This window comes from Passer domesticus, chromosome 3 (assembly GCF_036417665.1).
Source record: "Passer domesticus isolate bPasDom1 chromosome 3, bPasDom1.hap1, whole genome shotgun sequence".
NCBI classification, from domain to species: Eukaryota; Metazoa; Chordata; class Aves; order Passeriformes; family Passeridae; genus Passer; species Passer domesticus.
Genome location: NC_087476.1, coordinates 12983056 through 12999310, shown reverse-complemented (window position 1 = coordinate 12999310; position 16255 = coordinate 12983056). Strand labels below are relative to the sequence as shown.

The 16255-nt window shown below is 37.5% G+C and overlaps 1 protein-coding gene across 2 annotated transcripts in view; it reads right to left on the bottom strand.

Moving 5' to 3' along the window:
- NBAS (NBAS subunit of NRZ tethering complex) overlaps window positions 1–16255 on the bottom strand; it is a 160080-nt gene that overhangs the window by 46247 nt on the left and 97578 nt on the right. For both annotated transcript variants that reach the window (XM_064411911.1, XM_064411912.1), the window contains exons 42-44: window positions 13207–13317; window positions 9807–10057; window positions 7428–7762 (exon numbers count right to left, since the gene is read on the bottom strand). In XM_064411911.1, the coding sequence (XP_064267981.1) occupies window positions 7428–7762; window positions 9807–10057; window positions 13207–13317 (697 nt within the window). The remainder of the gene's footprint in view (window positions 1–7427; window positions 7763–9806; window positions 10058–13206; window positions 13318–16255) is intronic.

Sequence of the window (16255 nt, the reverse complement as noted above, 5' to 3'; positions counted from 1 at the left end):
CTCAGAGTATATAAGTACTTCTTAATAAAGTATATTATGAGTAACATTTACTTATATGTGAAGATGTTGACCCTGCTACTCTTGTTGTCAGTGATTAACATGCAAGTGTGAGATTATGGTAACAGCTCCACTCCTTCTAATGGCACAGGAACCCGAGATCTCAGCAAGAGTGAAACATAGAATGGATGGAACGAGCCACCAAAGGGCATCTGCTTAAACAGAGCCACCTAGAGCCTGTGGCCAAGGACCACATTCAGGTGGCTCTTAAACACCTCCAATGTGGGAGGACTCAACAACCCTTCTGTGCAACTGGTGTTCAATCACCCTCATAATGAAAAATGGGTTTTGATGTTCAGATGGAACAGCTGAGTGCAGTTCCTATATCTGTTGCCCAATCACAGAATCACAGAATGGCCTGGGTTGGAAGGGACCTTAGAGATCACCTAGTTCCAACCCCAGTGCGCTGGAGAGGGACACCTTCCACTAGACCAGACTGCTCAAAGCCCCACCCAACCTGGCCTTGAACACTTCCAGGGATGGGGCATCCACAGCTTCTCTGGGCAGACATTTTTCCTAATGTATAACCTTAACCTAAACCTACTCTCCAGTTGGAAGCCATTCCCTCTTTTCCTGTTGTCTGTCTCCATCTTTCCTGTGCGTTCCCTTCAGGTACTGGAAGGCCACAATTAGGTCACCCCAAAGCCTTCTCTTTTCCAGGCTGAACAATCCGAATTCTCTCAGTCTTTCCCCATAGGAGAGGTGCTCCATCCCTCAAATCTCACCCAACTCTTTGTTTGCTACCACTGAGCATGACATTAGATGGCACAGAACACACCTTTGGCCAGCCCAGGTCACCTGTCCTGGCTGTGTCCCTTAACCACTTTTTGCCTACCTGCAGCCTACTCAGGGCTGAGGTGCTGAGATAAAAATTAAGCCTTGACACGGTACAAGCAGTGCTCAGCAAGTCAAAATCCCAGTGGTATCAACACTGTTTCAGTTACAAACCCAAAGCACAGCCCCATTGAGGCTGCTATGATAAAAATTAACTTCATTTCTACTGGACCCTGTAAAATTCATCTGGAAAAAATTTAAGGAGCTAGTTAAAAAAAAAGAGTGAAGTTTCCTCCTACGCACTCTCGAAGCAGATTTAATTAAAATAACTCTATAAATGAAAGACACAAGAAAGTCCCTTGCACTGATACTAGAAAAAGAAGTACTGTCAATATCCACAAACAAAACAAGGTCAGGCAAGGCAAACCAACTGAACTGGAATGCAGTCATAAAATAAAGCCAAGTAATTCAAAAAGTAACATCTGAATGCAGTCATGCTGTGTAACAACATTTCTTGTACACCTTCAGGCAATGTCATGCCCTGTCTTTATCCTTAGTGTTTTATACAGCATTAAGTCAATCAGCCAGACAAAAGATAGTGAACAATATTCTGGGCTTTTTTTTTGACTGAGCTTTTTTTATACAGTTATTTTAAATAGCATTCAGTGTCTTTAAAGTCAAAAACATGATTCGGGTTCAAGTCCAGTGGTAACAGGCTTTCATTCCACATCTGTTTGGTATGTGGTCAAAATGTGGACATTGTATTCCTGCTAAAGGAAGCAAAAAGGAAAAGAAAATGGTCAAAACAGTACTACTGACTCAGAGAAAATAAGTCAATCTCTCAACTAAAATCATTAAGATGCAAGAAAAGTTCTTTTTAATATTTTAAATCAGAATTTGGTAAAGAAGGTATAAAAGATGCAATGTTAAACAAAAAATGTAATCAACTGTAGTCTGAAAGAATATGGCTGAATCTATGGAAGGCTGCAAGAGACTTCCTATGTAAGGAAAATTTCAGCTTCTCTTTCTCTACAGAATGCCTAACTAATGATACCATTGCTCTTCATTCTGCTTTTCCCATCTAAAGCTGTAGCCCTTTCCTCTTCTAATCAACATATTGTGCCAAGCTCCATTTGTAGTGTGTGTTCAATAACGAAAACACAGTGATTTAAAAATATTGTTTTCAGTTGTGTTTTTGTTGTGCTAGGCTTTTTTTTCCAGAGTACTGTTAATCAAAAAACCATCAGGGCAATGACCTATGAGCTCTACAACAGATGGTTCTTTGAAGATATAACCAACTCTCCAGCACAATGAACAAAATGCTGGCAATGAAGGAATTAAAAAACAAAAAGAAACACGCAAACTATCTATCTAAAATGCTTCACAAAGATAACAGAAACACGAACAAATGGGAAATCATCATGGTAAGAAGCTGATATGATCATTGCTATAATTAAGAAACTATGACATCAGTATTATTTAAAAGCAAACAGAGCTGCTGGGAAAAAAGATGACAGATTCAAAATGCATGCAAAAATATAAGCAGTCATTCCAATGAATATTTGAAATATGTCCCATTTAGGAAGAAATCTGTTCCATACACTCAAATAGCCTATTCTTAACATTACAGAGACTGAATGATTTTTATTTAGTCAGAAAGACTTAAATAGTTATACAGAGTTAAAAGTGTATGAGTAGAAGTGCCACAAGCAGGAACCTTCTCAAGTGATCTCCTGTGGTCAAGGGATCAATAATTCAGCCCTTCAATGTGTGAGGAAGGTGCAGACAAAGCCTTGAGCTCCTTGCCTGTTTCATTTACCAAAAAAAAAAAAAAATGCATCAATCTGTACCTTCTTCAACTAGATTAACCATGTTACTTTATGTCTGTGGTTTACTGAAATCCCACTGTGATGCATGTCTGGTCAAACAGTTCCCACCACACAGTCTGACCACTTCCTGAACCCTTAATGCCTGAGAACTGAATCTAATCATCTCATTTCTACTGATTGCAAGACACATGGGAGAAAAGGATCTCTGGCCTCTTAGAACTAGAAGTAACTAAAACCGTGTCACATCCTGAACTACAGTCAGTATAACAATGTTAGTTGTCTTTTCATAAATGCAAACAGCCACTTCTCCAAATTCAGACATTCTCTCAAATCCCTTTGCCCAGTCAAGCACGGCTCATTCAGTCACTGCTGGCCCAATTCATGAGAAAGCTAAAACACAGAGTTTGTGGAAAGGAACAGGTGAATAAAAGGGCCCCTGTCAAAACCCCTAACACTCCTGTCTTTGTCAGGAAGAACAAGGAGATGCAGAAGCCACCACTAAACCTCTGAGATTTCATTCCCTTTTGCATAATTACACATTCTGCTCCAAGTGACTCACAAGCAGAAGCAGCTGCCTATTGCTCTGCTGGTCCACCACTGCCTCTCCTTACTTCTACTGAAATACTGCAACAGCAGAGATATTTTGATATCTGTTTCCTAAGTTCCTATATGGTAACAACAGCAATGCTACCTCTGAAGTTGAACTCACGTAGCCTAACTCACACAGTGCTATGTAACCAATGTCCCATTACCTCTTAGTACTTGAGAAATTTCTCAATTGTTTCTGACCAAAAGGGGTTTTTGATGGAGATACTGTTCCACAAGAATACCAGTGGAGTGCACCTCATCATCTCCCTGGAACAGTCTCTCTCTCTCTCTTCTTTCCCACCTTCCCCTTCTGACATTTTGAAGGAGTGAGAGAGAGGTGTGAGGTTATCCAACATCTGTTTTTTGGGGTTTTTTTGCCAGTTCACCTCTCAACACTCCAAAAAAACCCACTTCACTATCTCATTGTAAGCTTCCTTTCAAATTTCCTCTGTGAGAGAAAACTCAATTGTCTCAGGACAGTACAGATTATTTCATGATAATGACCATGTTTTTTTGCATTTTCACTAAGTATTAGCACTTCCATACAGTAGTTAAATATGCACCTGCTGTGGGAGTAAGAAACTGATATAGCAAACTATCTGGCCACAAAACTAGACTGGGAAGAAAGTGCTGAATTAGAGGTTAAAAGAGTGAGCACATGACCACGGCAGCCTCAAAACACATAACATTTAAGTAACAGATGCAAGCCAAAAGGCTGCTTTTATGTATGAAGTGTTTTCCAGATGAAAGGCAGAGGAAAGAGACCTCAGAGATAAGTTTCCAGGCTCTACAATGATAATTTCTCATTGTACAGTTCTACTTGAGAACTCAACAGGATCCTGAGGCAAAATTAGTTGCAAGCTGTCAATCCCAAACCCAGTGGCACATCAGATGATTTGACCAACTGGTTCACGCACTTCTTGAGCATCTTTCACAGCCAAAAATCTAACAGGTCTCTACTACAAAATTCTGCCTGACCACAAACCACAATCATCTTGCCTTTAGTGTTTCTTTCATGCTATTCCTTCTCTCAACTCAAGAGGGTAGAGAAAATGTGTCAGAATGCTGAATAGAAACAAAGGAAAATAATCAAGGTTTCAAAACAGACACACAGTGGAGGATATCCACTCTCTCCTTGCACCATTCATCTGGAATAAAGGAGAAATAACCTTGAAATACTCAAGAAACATTACCAGCAAGAGTTTCAAGTAGTCAGTTGCAATCACCATATGTAAAGACAGTACTTCCTTCTCATTAGACAAGCCATGCCCTTGCTACCTCAGTTTAGGGTCAAGTCTGGCAATTAAGATCTCAGGATGAGTCTGAATCATTGCTCATAAGCATGAAAAAGTACCTTTATGAGATAAAAGGGATCAAAACACCTAAGTGAAGATAATAGTTCTGCTAAAAAGGCTTCAGAGACAGCTGATAGAACTACTAAGAAAATATGCTGGTTACTCTGACAGTAAGATCACAGCATAAATTCTGTGCTGACAAAGTTTCTTATTATCCCAGCTAGCATTTTTGTCACCAGATTCTTATATAGACAGAAGTTAGATGGGTTCTAAAAACCTATACTAATATTGTGGGAAAATTAAAACAGTATTCAAAGACAGAACAACTGAAATTCACCTCACTAAACATGGTGTATAAATACCTCAGAAAAACTGTCACAAACCAAAATAAAGAAGATACACACAATAAACCCCTGGACATTTTATTGCCTTTTCCTTTCAGATAAAGTTAGTGAAGACATCTCTAGATCTTTTTATAAGGTAAAAGAAATCTCATTTCTCTTTTTTGCTTCACAGTAAAGATATGTAAGAATGCATGGGCAAAACTTTATGCTAGAAATATCCCTGCAAGTAGGTTTCACTGAGCAAAAAGAAACTCCACATCTGGTAATATATGTTACACACATGAAAGTGCATTCTTTCAAAACTAGGCTTTCAGCCAGATGGAGATTACAACAGTTTATAACTGACATTATTACAGTGCTTAGAAACCACATGCATTGGGCCAGAATACTTTCTTTGTGGAACATCTTATTCTGAATGCAAAAGCCTGGTACAAGCACAAGACTGTGGCACAATGAATTTTAGGATGAGCATAAGTAAATAAATACAACCACATCAGCGTCTGATGGAGTGAGGATGCAACAGGGCACAGGCAATCCAGGAAGCTCCTGGAATGCATTGATGACAATGTCCTTCTCCAAGTCATACAGGAACCAACTAGGAGAAGTGCTATGCTGGAACTTGTTTTCACCAACAAAGAAGGACTGGAGGGGCTATGTGACAATGAAGATCAGCCTGGGCTGCAGCAGCCATGAAGATCCTTAGTGCAATGAGGAGGGTGCACAGAAAGTTCGCTGCTCTGGACTTCAGGGATTTGCCTGGTAGAGTACCATGGGATAAAGCAAAGAGAGACCCAAAAAGGCTGGTTGATACTGAATGTTAGCGTCCTTCAAGAGCAGGAACAATATCCCAAAGAAGAAGCAGTCAGGCAAAAATGCTAGAAGACCTGAAGAGATGCAAGAGCAGCTCTTGGAAAAACTTGAAACACCAAAAAGATAGCCTACAGAGGGTGGAAACAAGAAAGGTACCTATGAGGCATACAGAGGAACTGTCCCAGCAGCCAGGGATCAGGTTAGGAAAGCTAATGCATTGCTCAAACTTTATCTTGCCAGGAACACCAAGGGCTACAAGCAAAGCTTCTATATTGGTGATAGAAGAAAGACTAGGGAAAATGTGTGCCCTCTCTGGAATGAAATAAGAAGCGGGGTTACCTGAGACATGGAGAAAACAGAATCACTCAGTAACAGTTCTGCATCAGTCTTCACCAGCAAGTGCTCCAGCCATGCTACCCAAGTTGCAGAAAACAAATGAAGGGACTAGCAGAATGAAGAATAAACTCCTGCAGAAAAAGCTCATGCTCAAGACTATCTAAGGAACCTGAAGGTGCACAGGTCCTGGGTCCTCATGAGATGCTTCTGTGGGTTCTGAGGGAGTTGGCACATGAATTTGTTAGGCCACTGTCCAGCCATTTGCGAAGTTGTGGCAGTCTGGAGAAACTCCCACTGACTGCAGAAGGGGAAACATAGTCCTCATTTTTAAAAAAAGGACGACCTAGGGAACTGCAGGCTGGTTAGTTTCATCTTGGTGACTGGCAAGATCATGGTGCAGATCCTCCTGGAATCTATGTCAAGGCACAGAAAATCAGGAGGTGGCTGGTGACGGCCAACACGGTTTCAGTAAGGGCATATCATGCCTGACAAATCCAGTGGTCTTCTCTGACAGGGTTACAGAACTGGTGAATGAAGAAAGAGGAACTGCAACTGGTGTCATTTACCTGGACTGGTGCAAAGCATGTGACACTGTTCGGCATGACACAGAAACTGGAGAGATGGATATGACACAAGGACCACTTGGTGGATAAATAATTGGCTGGGTTTGCTGCCGACAAGGAGTTTCATTAAGGGCTCAATGTCCAAATGGACAGCACTGACAAGTGTCACTCCTTAGGGGTTGGTATTGGGACTAGCACTGTTTAACATCTATGTCAAAGACAGGGACAGTGACTGAGCCCAGAGGAGGCCACAAAGATGCACAGAGGGATGGAACAACTCTCCTGTGAAGACAGGCTGAGAAGTTGGGCTGTTCAGTAAGGAGATGGCTCTGAGAAGATGTTAGAGCAGCCAAAGGAGGCTGCAGGAGAGCTTTCCACAGGGTCCATAGTGATAGACAAGGGGGATGGCTTTAATGAAAGAGAGCAAGTTTATATTAGATAAGATATATGGAAGAAATGCAGAAATCCTCCATGGCAGGGAGGTTGGACCTTGATGGTCTTTAAGGTCTTTTCCAACCCAAACTCTTTTCAATGACTCTATGAAATACACAATATCTTATTCTCAGTTGAATGAGCACACAGACACTTCGGGGTTCCCTCAAAACTCTCACATCCACAGATCTAACTCCCCTAAGTGAATAAAAATCCCTTCTTTTTATACTGGCTGTCATAAAAAGAAAAGGAAGGCAGAGGAAGATTTACAAATTTATCTTTAAATGCTGCAAAATGAAAACTGTAACATCTCCTGGGACTTTCTTCTTGATAGTATATTGAACTCATATACTATATGCTCCACCTGAGGACTAAAATTCTTTAAAAATATCTCCTTACCTTTGTGACAGCTTTGGAAGAAAAAGTAATTTCATCAATGAAAGTAGCAATATCATCTGGATCGAGTCTATCAAAGTATTTTGAACACATATCATACGCATGTAGCCACTCATCCATGGTTTCTGGTATTTTTTTAATGAGATGATGATCACCATTCCAAAAAAGTTTTTGTAACCACACAGCATAAACAGAACTTGGTGACAGCATGCTTCCATCTTTTTTTGGAATTTTGGGAGCCAGTTTGGAAATAGATAAGATATTTTGACTTGTAAGGACGGGCTCCAATGTTTCCAGAGGGTTTTCATTTTCATCTGTTAGTTTTTTGTAATTAAGACCTAGTGAAAGAACGAGAAAGAGGTAAAAGTTATTCATAATTAAATCTACTCACACTCCACAATTACATGGGAAAAAATGAATACACTAGTACCTGCAGAACTAAAAAGACTCTAGCCCACCCCCTTTTAGAAATAGAAATACTAACAGACTTAGATTTTATGATTTCCTGGTGCATGCAAAATTTCTCAACCCATGGAACATATTTTAACATTATATATCACTCCAACAGGGGGGAAGGGGTTCAAACTGCAAGAGGGTAGATTTGGATCCATTAGATTTAGGTCCATTCTTCCACTTAGATACATGGAAGAAATGCTTCACTGTGAGGGCAGTGAGTCACTGGAACAGGCTGCCCAGAGAAGCTGTGGATGCTCCATCCCTGGAAGTGTTCAAGGCCAGGTTGGGTGGGGCACTGAGCAACCTGGTCTAGTGGAAGGTGTCCGTGCCCATGGCAGGGGATTTGGAACTGGTTGATCTCTAAGGTCCCTTCCAACCCCAAGTGTTCTGTGAGTCTGTAACACAGCCCGTAAAAAGTAGATTCTCAAAGAAGCAAGAACATATATATAGTATATAAAATCCTGCTAGAACTAAATGTAAACCCCAGAAAACCTCATGCAAGTCATGGCGTAAGTCTTCATTAATTTAAAATATGTATTCTGATCATGTAACAACTGGTACTTACCACTTAGGAAAAATTGCAAGGCACTAACTACAAGTAAACTAAATAAGGTCAGCTAGAGATAGGACATGTAGATCCATTTACATCAATATTTATATAATCAAGAGTCATGTTACTACTCTGCTTCCCAGAGGAAGAACATCCTTGCAATTAATTTACCAACAACAAATTAATTCTAGAAATTATACTATTTTATTTTCTTTGCATATAATTCTAAGGTAACTGTCTTCTATTGTCATGTTCTTATTCATACATATTGTCATGTTCTTCCCACATACTTTGGGCCCGCAACCTCTGTAAACACTTAGCTGTTGCTCCTTGACTCCTATCTCCAAACTATGCTGAACACTGAGAAATTTGATTAGGCGTGTAGTACAAAAACTTAATTTTTTACCACACAAAATTTTTACCACAAAATTTATGTCTGATATATGCTATGTCTGTTCCCAAGACATCTTTTTATACTTTGAAGGGAAACAATAATTTCATCGCATAATTTTCTTTGGCAAGCAACAATGATTGTTGAATAACATCAATAAGAACTGAGGGTTATCCCTCCTCTCAAAAAAATTTACTTTTTCTTCCTGCAATACATGAATTCTTATGCACCATCTCTTCAAACTCTGCAGCACAGTTAGTGTCCAATACACATTAGTTTCCAATATTGATCAATTAATTCATCCTCACAGGAAGTAATGCCATACAGTGTGTATTTTTCATTCTGAAACTGGATTTGGAGTTGTACAACTAAAATTCAGGATAGTATCCAACTAACAGGTAAATTGAAAGTAGTATTTCAAGTTTCAGAATGCTTGGCAGCAGCGCATTTTACAATAGTTGTCTGAAAATGTAGGGCTACAAACAATGCTGTAATTCTGGGACAGAAAAAGGTAATATCAAGGGCAAAACATAACAAAAAATTATTGTCTTTCAGACAAACAAACACAAGCTGCATAAAGTCCGTAATATATTCTGTAATTCAGACTCTTGAAAGGTAAACTTTCTTAAGCCCTTTGAGAATATTCATGTTAAACATGTAGTGTTAAAACTTATACTCTAGTAACTTGATATTTTTCATTTAAGATTTCACTATGAAATATCGCCAATAATTTTAACTTGCATCACTAACAGAAAAATGTTCTTAACTAGTTTTTTCTTGCTGTGAAAGAAAAAACTGTCTTTCCAGTAAAACAAAGAGAAAGAACTTGTGACTGTATTAATTGTATTCATCTCCTCTGCTCACAGAAAAAAAACCAAACAATTACCTAAAATACCCCATAAACTAGCCAAGCATAATCATGCCAGTACTTACATAATAAAGTAATAAATACAGTAATGAAGAAAACAAACAGGTACTGTCTTACCTGGTGCAACTGCTTTGAATTTTTTCAGGAGTCGGATGTGAGTTTCAGGTTTAAGAGCATGGTTCACCACTTCTGAGCAGCCACAGTTTTCCAGAAGTGTAAAATAGTAAAGCAACCTTTGGTGATCTTTGCCTTCAATACTTGGGTAAACATATTTAGCCATGTGTTCATGAAAGGTTTCAGGACTGGTTTTCAAAGTCTCAAATAGAGCAAGACTTTGTGCTCTTTCTTCTATTTCCAGTGTTGATAACCTGTGTTTAGAAATATTTTTGCTTAAAGACCTGGATGGTTCCATGAAAGACTCTTACAGCTGTACACCTGGGAGACAGGACAATCCTTTCTTCTCTTTAGGGTCTCACTCACAAACATTTAGATAATTGTACATGCCATAAACAAAAGCTAAGCAACTCTTCTATTTCCCAATCTTGTTACCTGGGACATGCAGATTAAGGGTTATGAATACTGAAGTGGAATTCAAAGCAGGATTTCACATCTGTGAGTATAGCTATATGTAATAGGAAAAATACATCCAGGATATGTGTAAAGGAAGACTTTATTAAACAAATTAACCAACTATGAAGGATGCCCAAAGATCCTATTGCCCTGCTAGAAGCTTTCCCAATCCATTATATTCTGTTTTCTGTAGTTGATGAGTACCTGTGCACAGCTTGAGTTACTATCACTGAAAATTGGCTCTTGCCCAGCAATTAATCTATTTGGCACTATTATTTATGCTTAGGACAGTTTACCAACACTTTGGCAGTTTAACAAGTTGCTTCTCAAACTGTCATCCATGAATGCTTATGAAACTATCAGTAAGCCTCAGTCAGTCTCACTGCTTTAGGAAATTCTTTCCTGAATCTTTTGAAAAGAATGTATTAGTTCTTTCACAGCATGAATTCAGATACCTCCAGCTGACTACATAAAAGATAATCACTCCTTTTTCCCTCAACTGGGAGAAAAATGGGTGCATATCATCTTAAGTTTATCTTTCTCAACTGAAAGTTTTACCTAAATCTGAGGAAAGAAGTAACTTACAGATGATTCCTACCTTGAGTTTCCCCAGAGTCCAATCATATGGCACATTAGATAGTACATTTCATTTCAAAATCTGATGTCTTCTTATACCATTTGATTTTCCTCTACTTTAAAAATGATTAAATTAGAATTTCATCATTTCCCTCCCCAAATATACGTGCTGTAAGTTAGTGTTTCTCTTTAATATCCAAGTAAAAGGTCTCAGTTTCATTCTTAAAGATTATTTTTTACAGCAAATACCACAGACACAACCTTCTCATTTTAAAAATTAACTGATTGCTTAGTGAGAATAAGATTTTTTTTTGTTATTTTTACATCTATGACCTAACCCAAGATGGTTAACATTGCAAGCATTCTCTTAATTCTATAGATTCTTCTTTTTTTTTTCTACAATATTAATGAAAACAAGTATGATGTCAATAGAAATAAAGTACCATCCACTCTTCATATTGGGAAAAGCAGACACTTGGACCTGATGTATTTCAAGACTGTGATATGACTATTTTTTTGTGTTCATACCCGAAGTTCAAACTAAAAGCTAGTTGAGCATTAAATTAGATGAAAAGGATTGGCAGATATTTGCAGTGTTTTTAGGGCAGGGCTGATTGCAGATATGAAGAGTTTATGGTGTTGTTCAGAAAGATTCTGGAACAATAGGTTTTGTGATAGACAAACAAGATTTCGTGTTGCTGAAATCATAAACTGCATTTTATAGAGTTTTGATATTCAAATGTGATCAGATTCCTCAAAAGAAATAACTAAATTTCCACTAAATTTTTATGAAATGTCATAATTGTTTGTCATCAAATAATCAAAGAAATAGTTAATACAAACTATGTTAATACAAACTATGAAGCTCTTTTGAGCTTCTCCCTATGTAAAGTGGCTTATAGAAATACTGCATATTTGGTTAAAGAGATTAAGTCTTAGAATAAACTTAATTTCAGTTCAGAATGAATGCATAATAGAAGATGTATTATTAATGCCATAATTCCAAGATTCAAATATACTGTAATGGTTGTTTGCTGTCAATCAATTTTAAAATGAGATTATGATACAAAAATATGCTCAGCAGCATATTATGCTATTATAAATCAACTTTTAAGACTTTTCACTAGAGAAAATATGGTTACTCTGTCTTCTGTGATTTCTGAATTCTATGAATATTAACTCAAGGAGAACAAGAACAAAGAAAACAATAGAAAACTGTTGCAAAACACCTTAGGTAATATTTGAGTCCCAGAGAAGGTAGCTGGCTCTATCACACTCACCCCAGTGTTGCCATGTTTATATCCTGATTGTCTGTTTTGTTTAAAGCAGTAAATAATTTAGCAGCATGAAAATTTAGGGAGTATGACTTCTCTGTTTTTTGGAGGAAACGAAGAAAATTTCAGAACATTATTTCATCTTCTCAGACAATTCAACAGGCTTTGTTTTTTATCCCTCACATTTTATAAAATGTTTCAATGCTTTTTAATTAATAGTTAATGTTAAGAGAGGTACCAACACTGCTGCAAGCTAAAGGTGCTTTAAGAATTTAACACTTGAAACAAACCAAATTAATTTGATCATATCTGTCAGAACAGTAGGTAAGAGCTGCTGTATTACACAGAGAGTTCTACATCACTGTCATCTGCATGTGCTGTTCAGGCAAGTAGCCTGGTCTTCCATCAAATGGGTTTATTCCTCTTTCAGTAGGCAAAAATGCCTGACACGATGTAAGAGGTTAAAATAAAGAAATAAATAAATTTAAAAATAAATGCCCTGAAGCCACTGTGGAATAGAGATTATAAGCACCCCTCCCTTTATGCCTCACCAGTGCCAGGTTTGGTCTGCCATAATCTTTTATGCTAGAACAGTTTCAGCAAAACGTTGTTAAAAGAAAAAGCCTGTTTCTATCAAAAAATGCAACTGGTATGAACAGATGCACAATGTGAATAGGGATATATTTATTTCCTCTATTACACAGAACAGAGGTCAATAAAGAGCAAAATGCTAAAAGACAGAGAAACTATCAGGGTTCAGGCTACATTACACGGACTGTAACGCTAACTACGGGATGAGTTGGCTAATGGAAGAGAGAAATAAATATTCAAAGCTGTGGAAACATGAACACTGAAACAAAGTCCTGGAATACTCTGAAGAATGGTAAGATATATGGACTTCTAAACTTGCCTGCAACAGTAGTTTTCACAGCTGGAAAAGACAAAAATTCCCATACTATCCCAACACAAGACAAATGAAAACACAACACCAACTCCACTCCCAATATAATTCAATTCTGTCATACATTAGCATTTATTTCTGTGTAACATAATTGTATGTGTATTTGCAGAGGAGACAACTCTGCAAATAGACTTACCCACTGTCGGTGAATAAAAATTCCAGATGGGTCATGTAAACTTCCCAAAGTGGAACACTGTATCGCTGAGCCAAAGAAATAGCAATTTTATAGACATTTTCTTCAAGTGTCCTGGTAGAGGAGAGACATGAGAGAAACAAGGAAAAATTGTGTGAAGTCCTATGAGATGTAATATGAAAAGAAATGCTTACGTTAGAAAACTCACTATTTATTTTAAATTTTTTTCATAAAACAAGAATGTAAAATATTTTTTAAATAAAAATACATTAAGTGTGTCTCTGCATTTACTTATACTTTGTGCTCCATTTGGGGGGAAAAAATACAAGAAAAAAAAACCACAGAGAGATTTCAAAGACAGGAACCTATTCCACAAATATTGGTTCTCAATGGCAGCTTCTACTGTGCTAAAGCAAAAATCTCAGTTTTCATTCCATTTCAATTACGAAGTGATGAAGGATATTAACTTGTCACAGAATTTATTTTACTTAGTTTCAACACCTACAGTGTTTTAGCACAACCGGTATACAAATCCTCAAAGCTCTTCCTAGTAGTTCACAGACACAAACACTCCTAGTATTTGTAGACTAAAAGGTGTGAAGATATCCATCTCACTCTGTCCTAAATATTAAAAACTACTTTTCTATTAATGCAAAAACCCTTGGACAAACAATAGATGGAGAATATGGTAAAATATTAAAGCCTGAAGTTAACTTCATACTAATCTGTACTAACCCAGTATAGTATGGTTCAAATAGAGATAAATGGTTCTTGTTTCTAGGCTGGCCATAGAAGCAATACTGTTAAGGCTAATGCTGAGAATTCTGGGTTTTGGTTTCAGTTCGGTTGGGATGGGTCTTTTCAGGATAATTCCAAGAAAAACACTATCTCGGTGTAATGACTTTCATGAACACCTGTCATGAACAACTTCTTTAAAATGTACTTAATGTGAATCCTTGAGGAGGCTCTGCCTGAGCAGGGAGGTTGGGCAAGATGATCTCCAGAGGCCCCTTCCAAGCTCAGCCATTCTGTGATTCAGTGAAAGAGGAAGATGATATGAATGCTTTAGTTGCAAAATAATCCAGTCAATCATACGAATCAGGAGTGGCTCCTGCAACTAGTGGGATCCTTTCCTCCTGGAACTTTATAAGCTATACCATAATCCTCCCTTCCTAAGAGCAGTCTAAGGCAGTGGTGGTTTAGGGAAATGATACCATATAAATGAAGAACAGTACAAGCAATTTATTAATTGTCAAGGTAACACAAAAACCAACAGCTGTTGCACAATGAAAAGCTGAAAAAAATGTCCATTACCCTGCAAAGAATCTTTTAACTTTCTTTTACACACCCCTTTTCATGCCCAGCCCTGACTGCCTGTTGGTGTGAGCCCAAGGACTGCCAAAGGAATCCTCACTGAAGGCTCTAACACAGGCACACTCTGGATGTATTTTGGTGTTGCTTCCCCAAGACTGGTGCAAGCCCAATGAACAACAGCCTCCAAAGAAATACACCAAATACAGAAGATAAAGCAGAAAACTACTGGTTAGCTAGTTTTAGCAAATTGCTAGTTTTAGTACAAATTGCTCCTTCTAGCACTCTTCTTATTTTGTAAATAAGATGCAATATTTTCCAGGTGTTGTTCCTTCAAACAGCACTTCATAAAAGATTAAAAACCATGAGGCACTTAATTAAAAAATAAGAACAAATATGCTACACAATTACATTGAGTTAGTGTATCTTTTCCATTAGAAAATGCAGATTAAGACTCCACTGAGAAGATTAAAGCAAGGAAGCTGTAAGCTGAACAAGTAATTAACTGGATCTTTGCAACTGCCCAATATGGAAGTGCCACTCTCATCCACTTAGTAAGAAGCCTTACTTCTTCTAACCCTTTCATATTGTGTTTTTACATCTACTTACGGTAAGGAACTTTCTCTTCTATTTTACAAGAGACGGTATCTATGAACTCTTGGGTGACAGTGTAAATAACCCTGCTGTAATCAAAGTAAGCATCTGTAATAAGAGAAGACTACTTGCACTGAAGATGCTGTGGGTAGCCATCAACATGTCACCTACTGACACACTTAGACAGAAGTGCTTAGTAACAATATATACAAAGCAGGCAATTCCAACAGAAACATTAAAAGATGATTAAAAGCTATTTTTATGAATGCAGTGACAAAATATGTACAGGTACAGATTTCACAGATATAAAGCATCAGCTTAGTGTCCAAAACCTGACCTTATACAACTACTTTTATTTGGTATATCGATTCCATTTAGTAGCAAATTTCTATTGGAATTGTAACTATGAGTAGCTACAGATGTGGAAAACTAAAAATATTTAAATATGCTCTTCATAAGCTTTATGCAGACATCAGCTGAAAATCTGAGATTATATTTAAAGCTTCTTATTGCACAGAACTCTTCCTCTGACAGTCTGTCAACTAGTCAGCTGTGACTGTCCCTAAAACATATGTCATATTCATGATTTGTTCACAGTTTGAAGTACCTGCATGCAGATATTAATTAAAGATATTTTTAATATGAAAAGTACTATCCTCTATCTTTTTTTTCTATTCTGTATTTCTGAAAGATGAGATAAAAGCATGCTAAATATCAGAACATATGTGGAGAAGTACTTCCAAATGACTATAGGGAAAAAAATACAGTGATATACAGCAGTTCTAACTAAATTATTAAAAATAAAGTACAGTTTAACAATTTTTTGCTTTTTTTTCAACTACAGTTCGTTCCAAACTTTGATGCATGGGCATACCCTAATAGACTGCTAGGGCAGGTTTACATGAGATGAAAGAAAGAGACCAAACCTTCACCTATGCTCTGCTTTCATTAATCCTTGATTAACTTTAATATTAGCAGTTAGTAAACGAAGAATTATAGATTCAATTATAAATCCATTTATTTGAGCAACATTTCATTTAAGTAGAGCAGTTACATAGAAAAAGCTCCAATTGTAGCAGCACTACAGTGTAAATCTCAAAAGCAAGTAAATTATCTCTCTAAAGGTCAGCACTACTTTCAACTTACT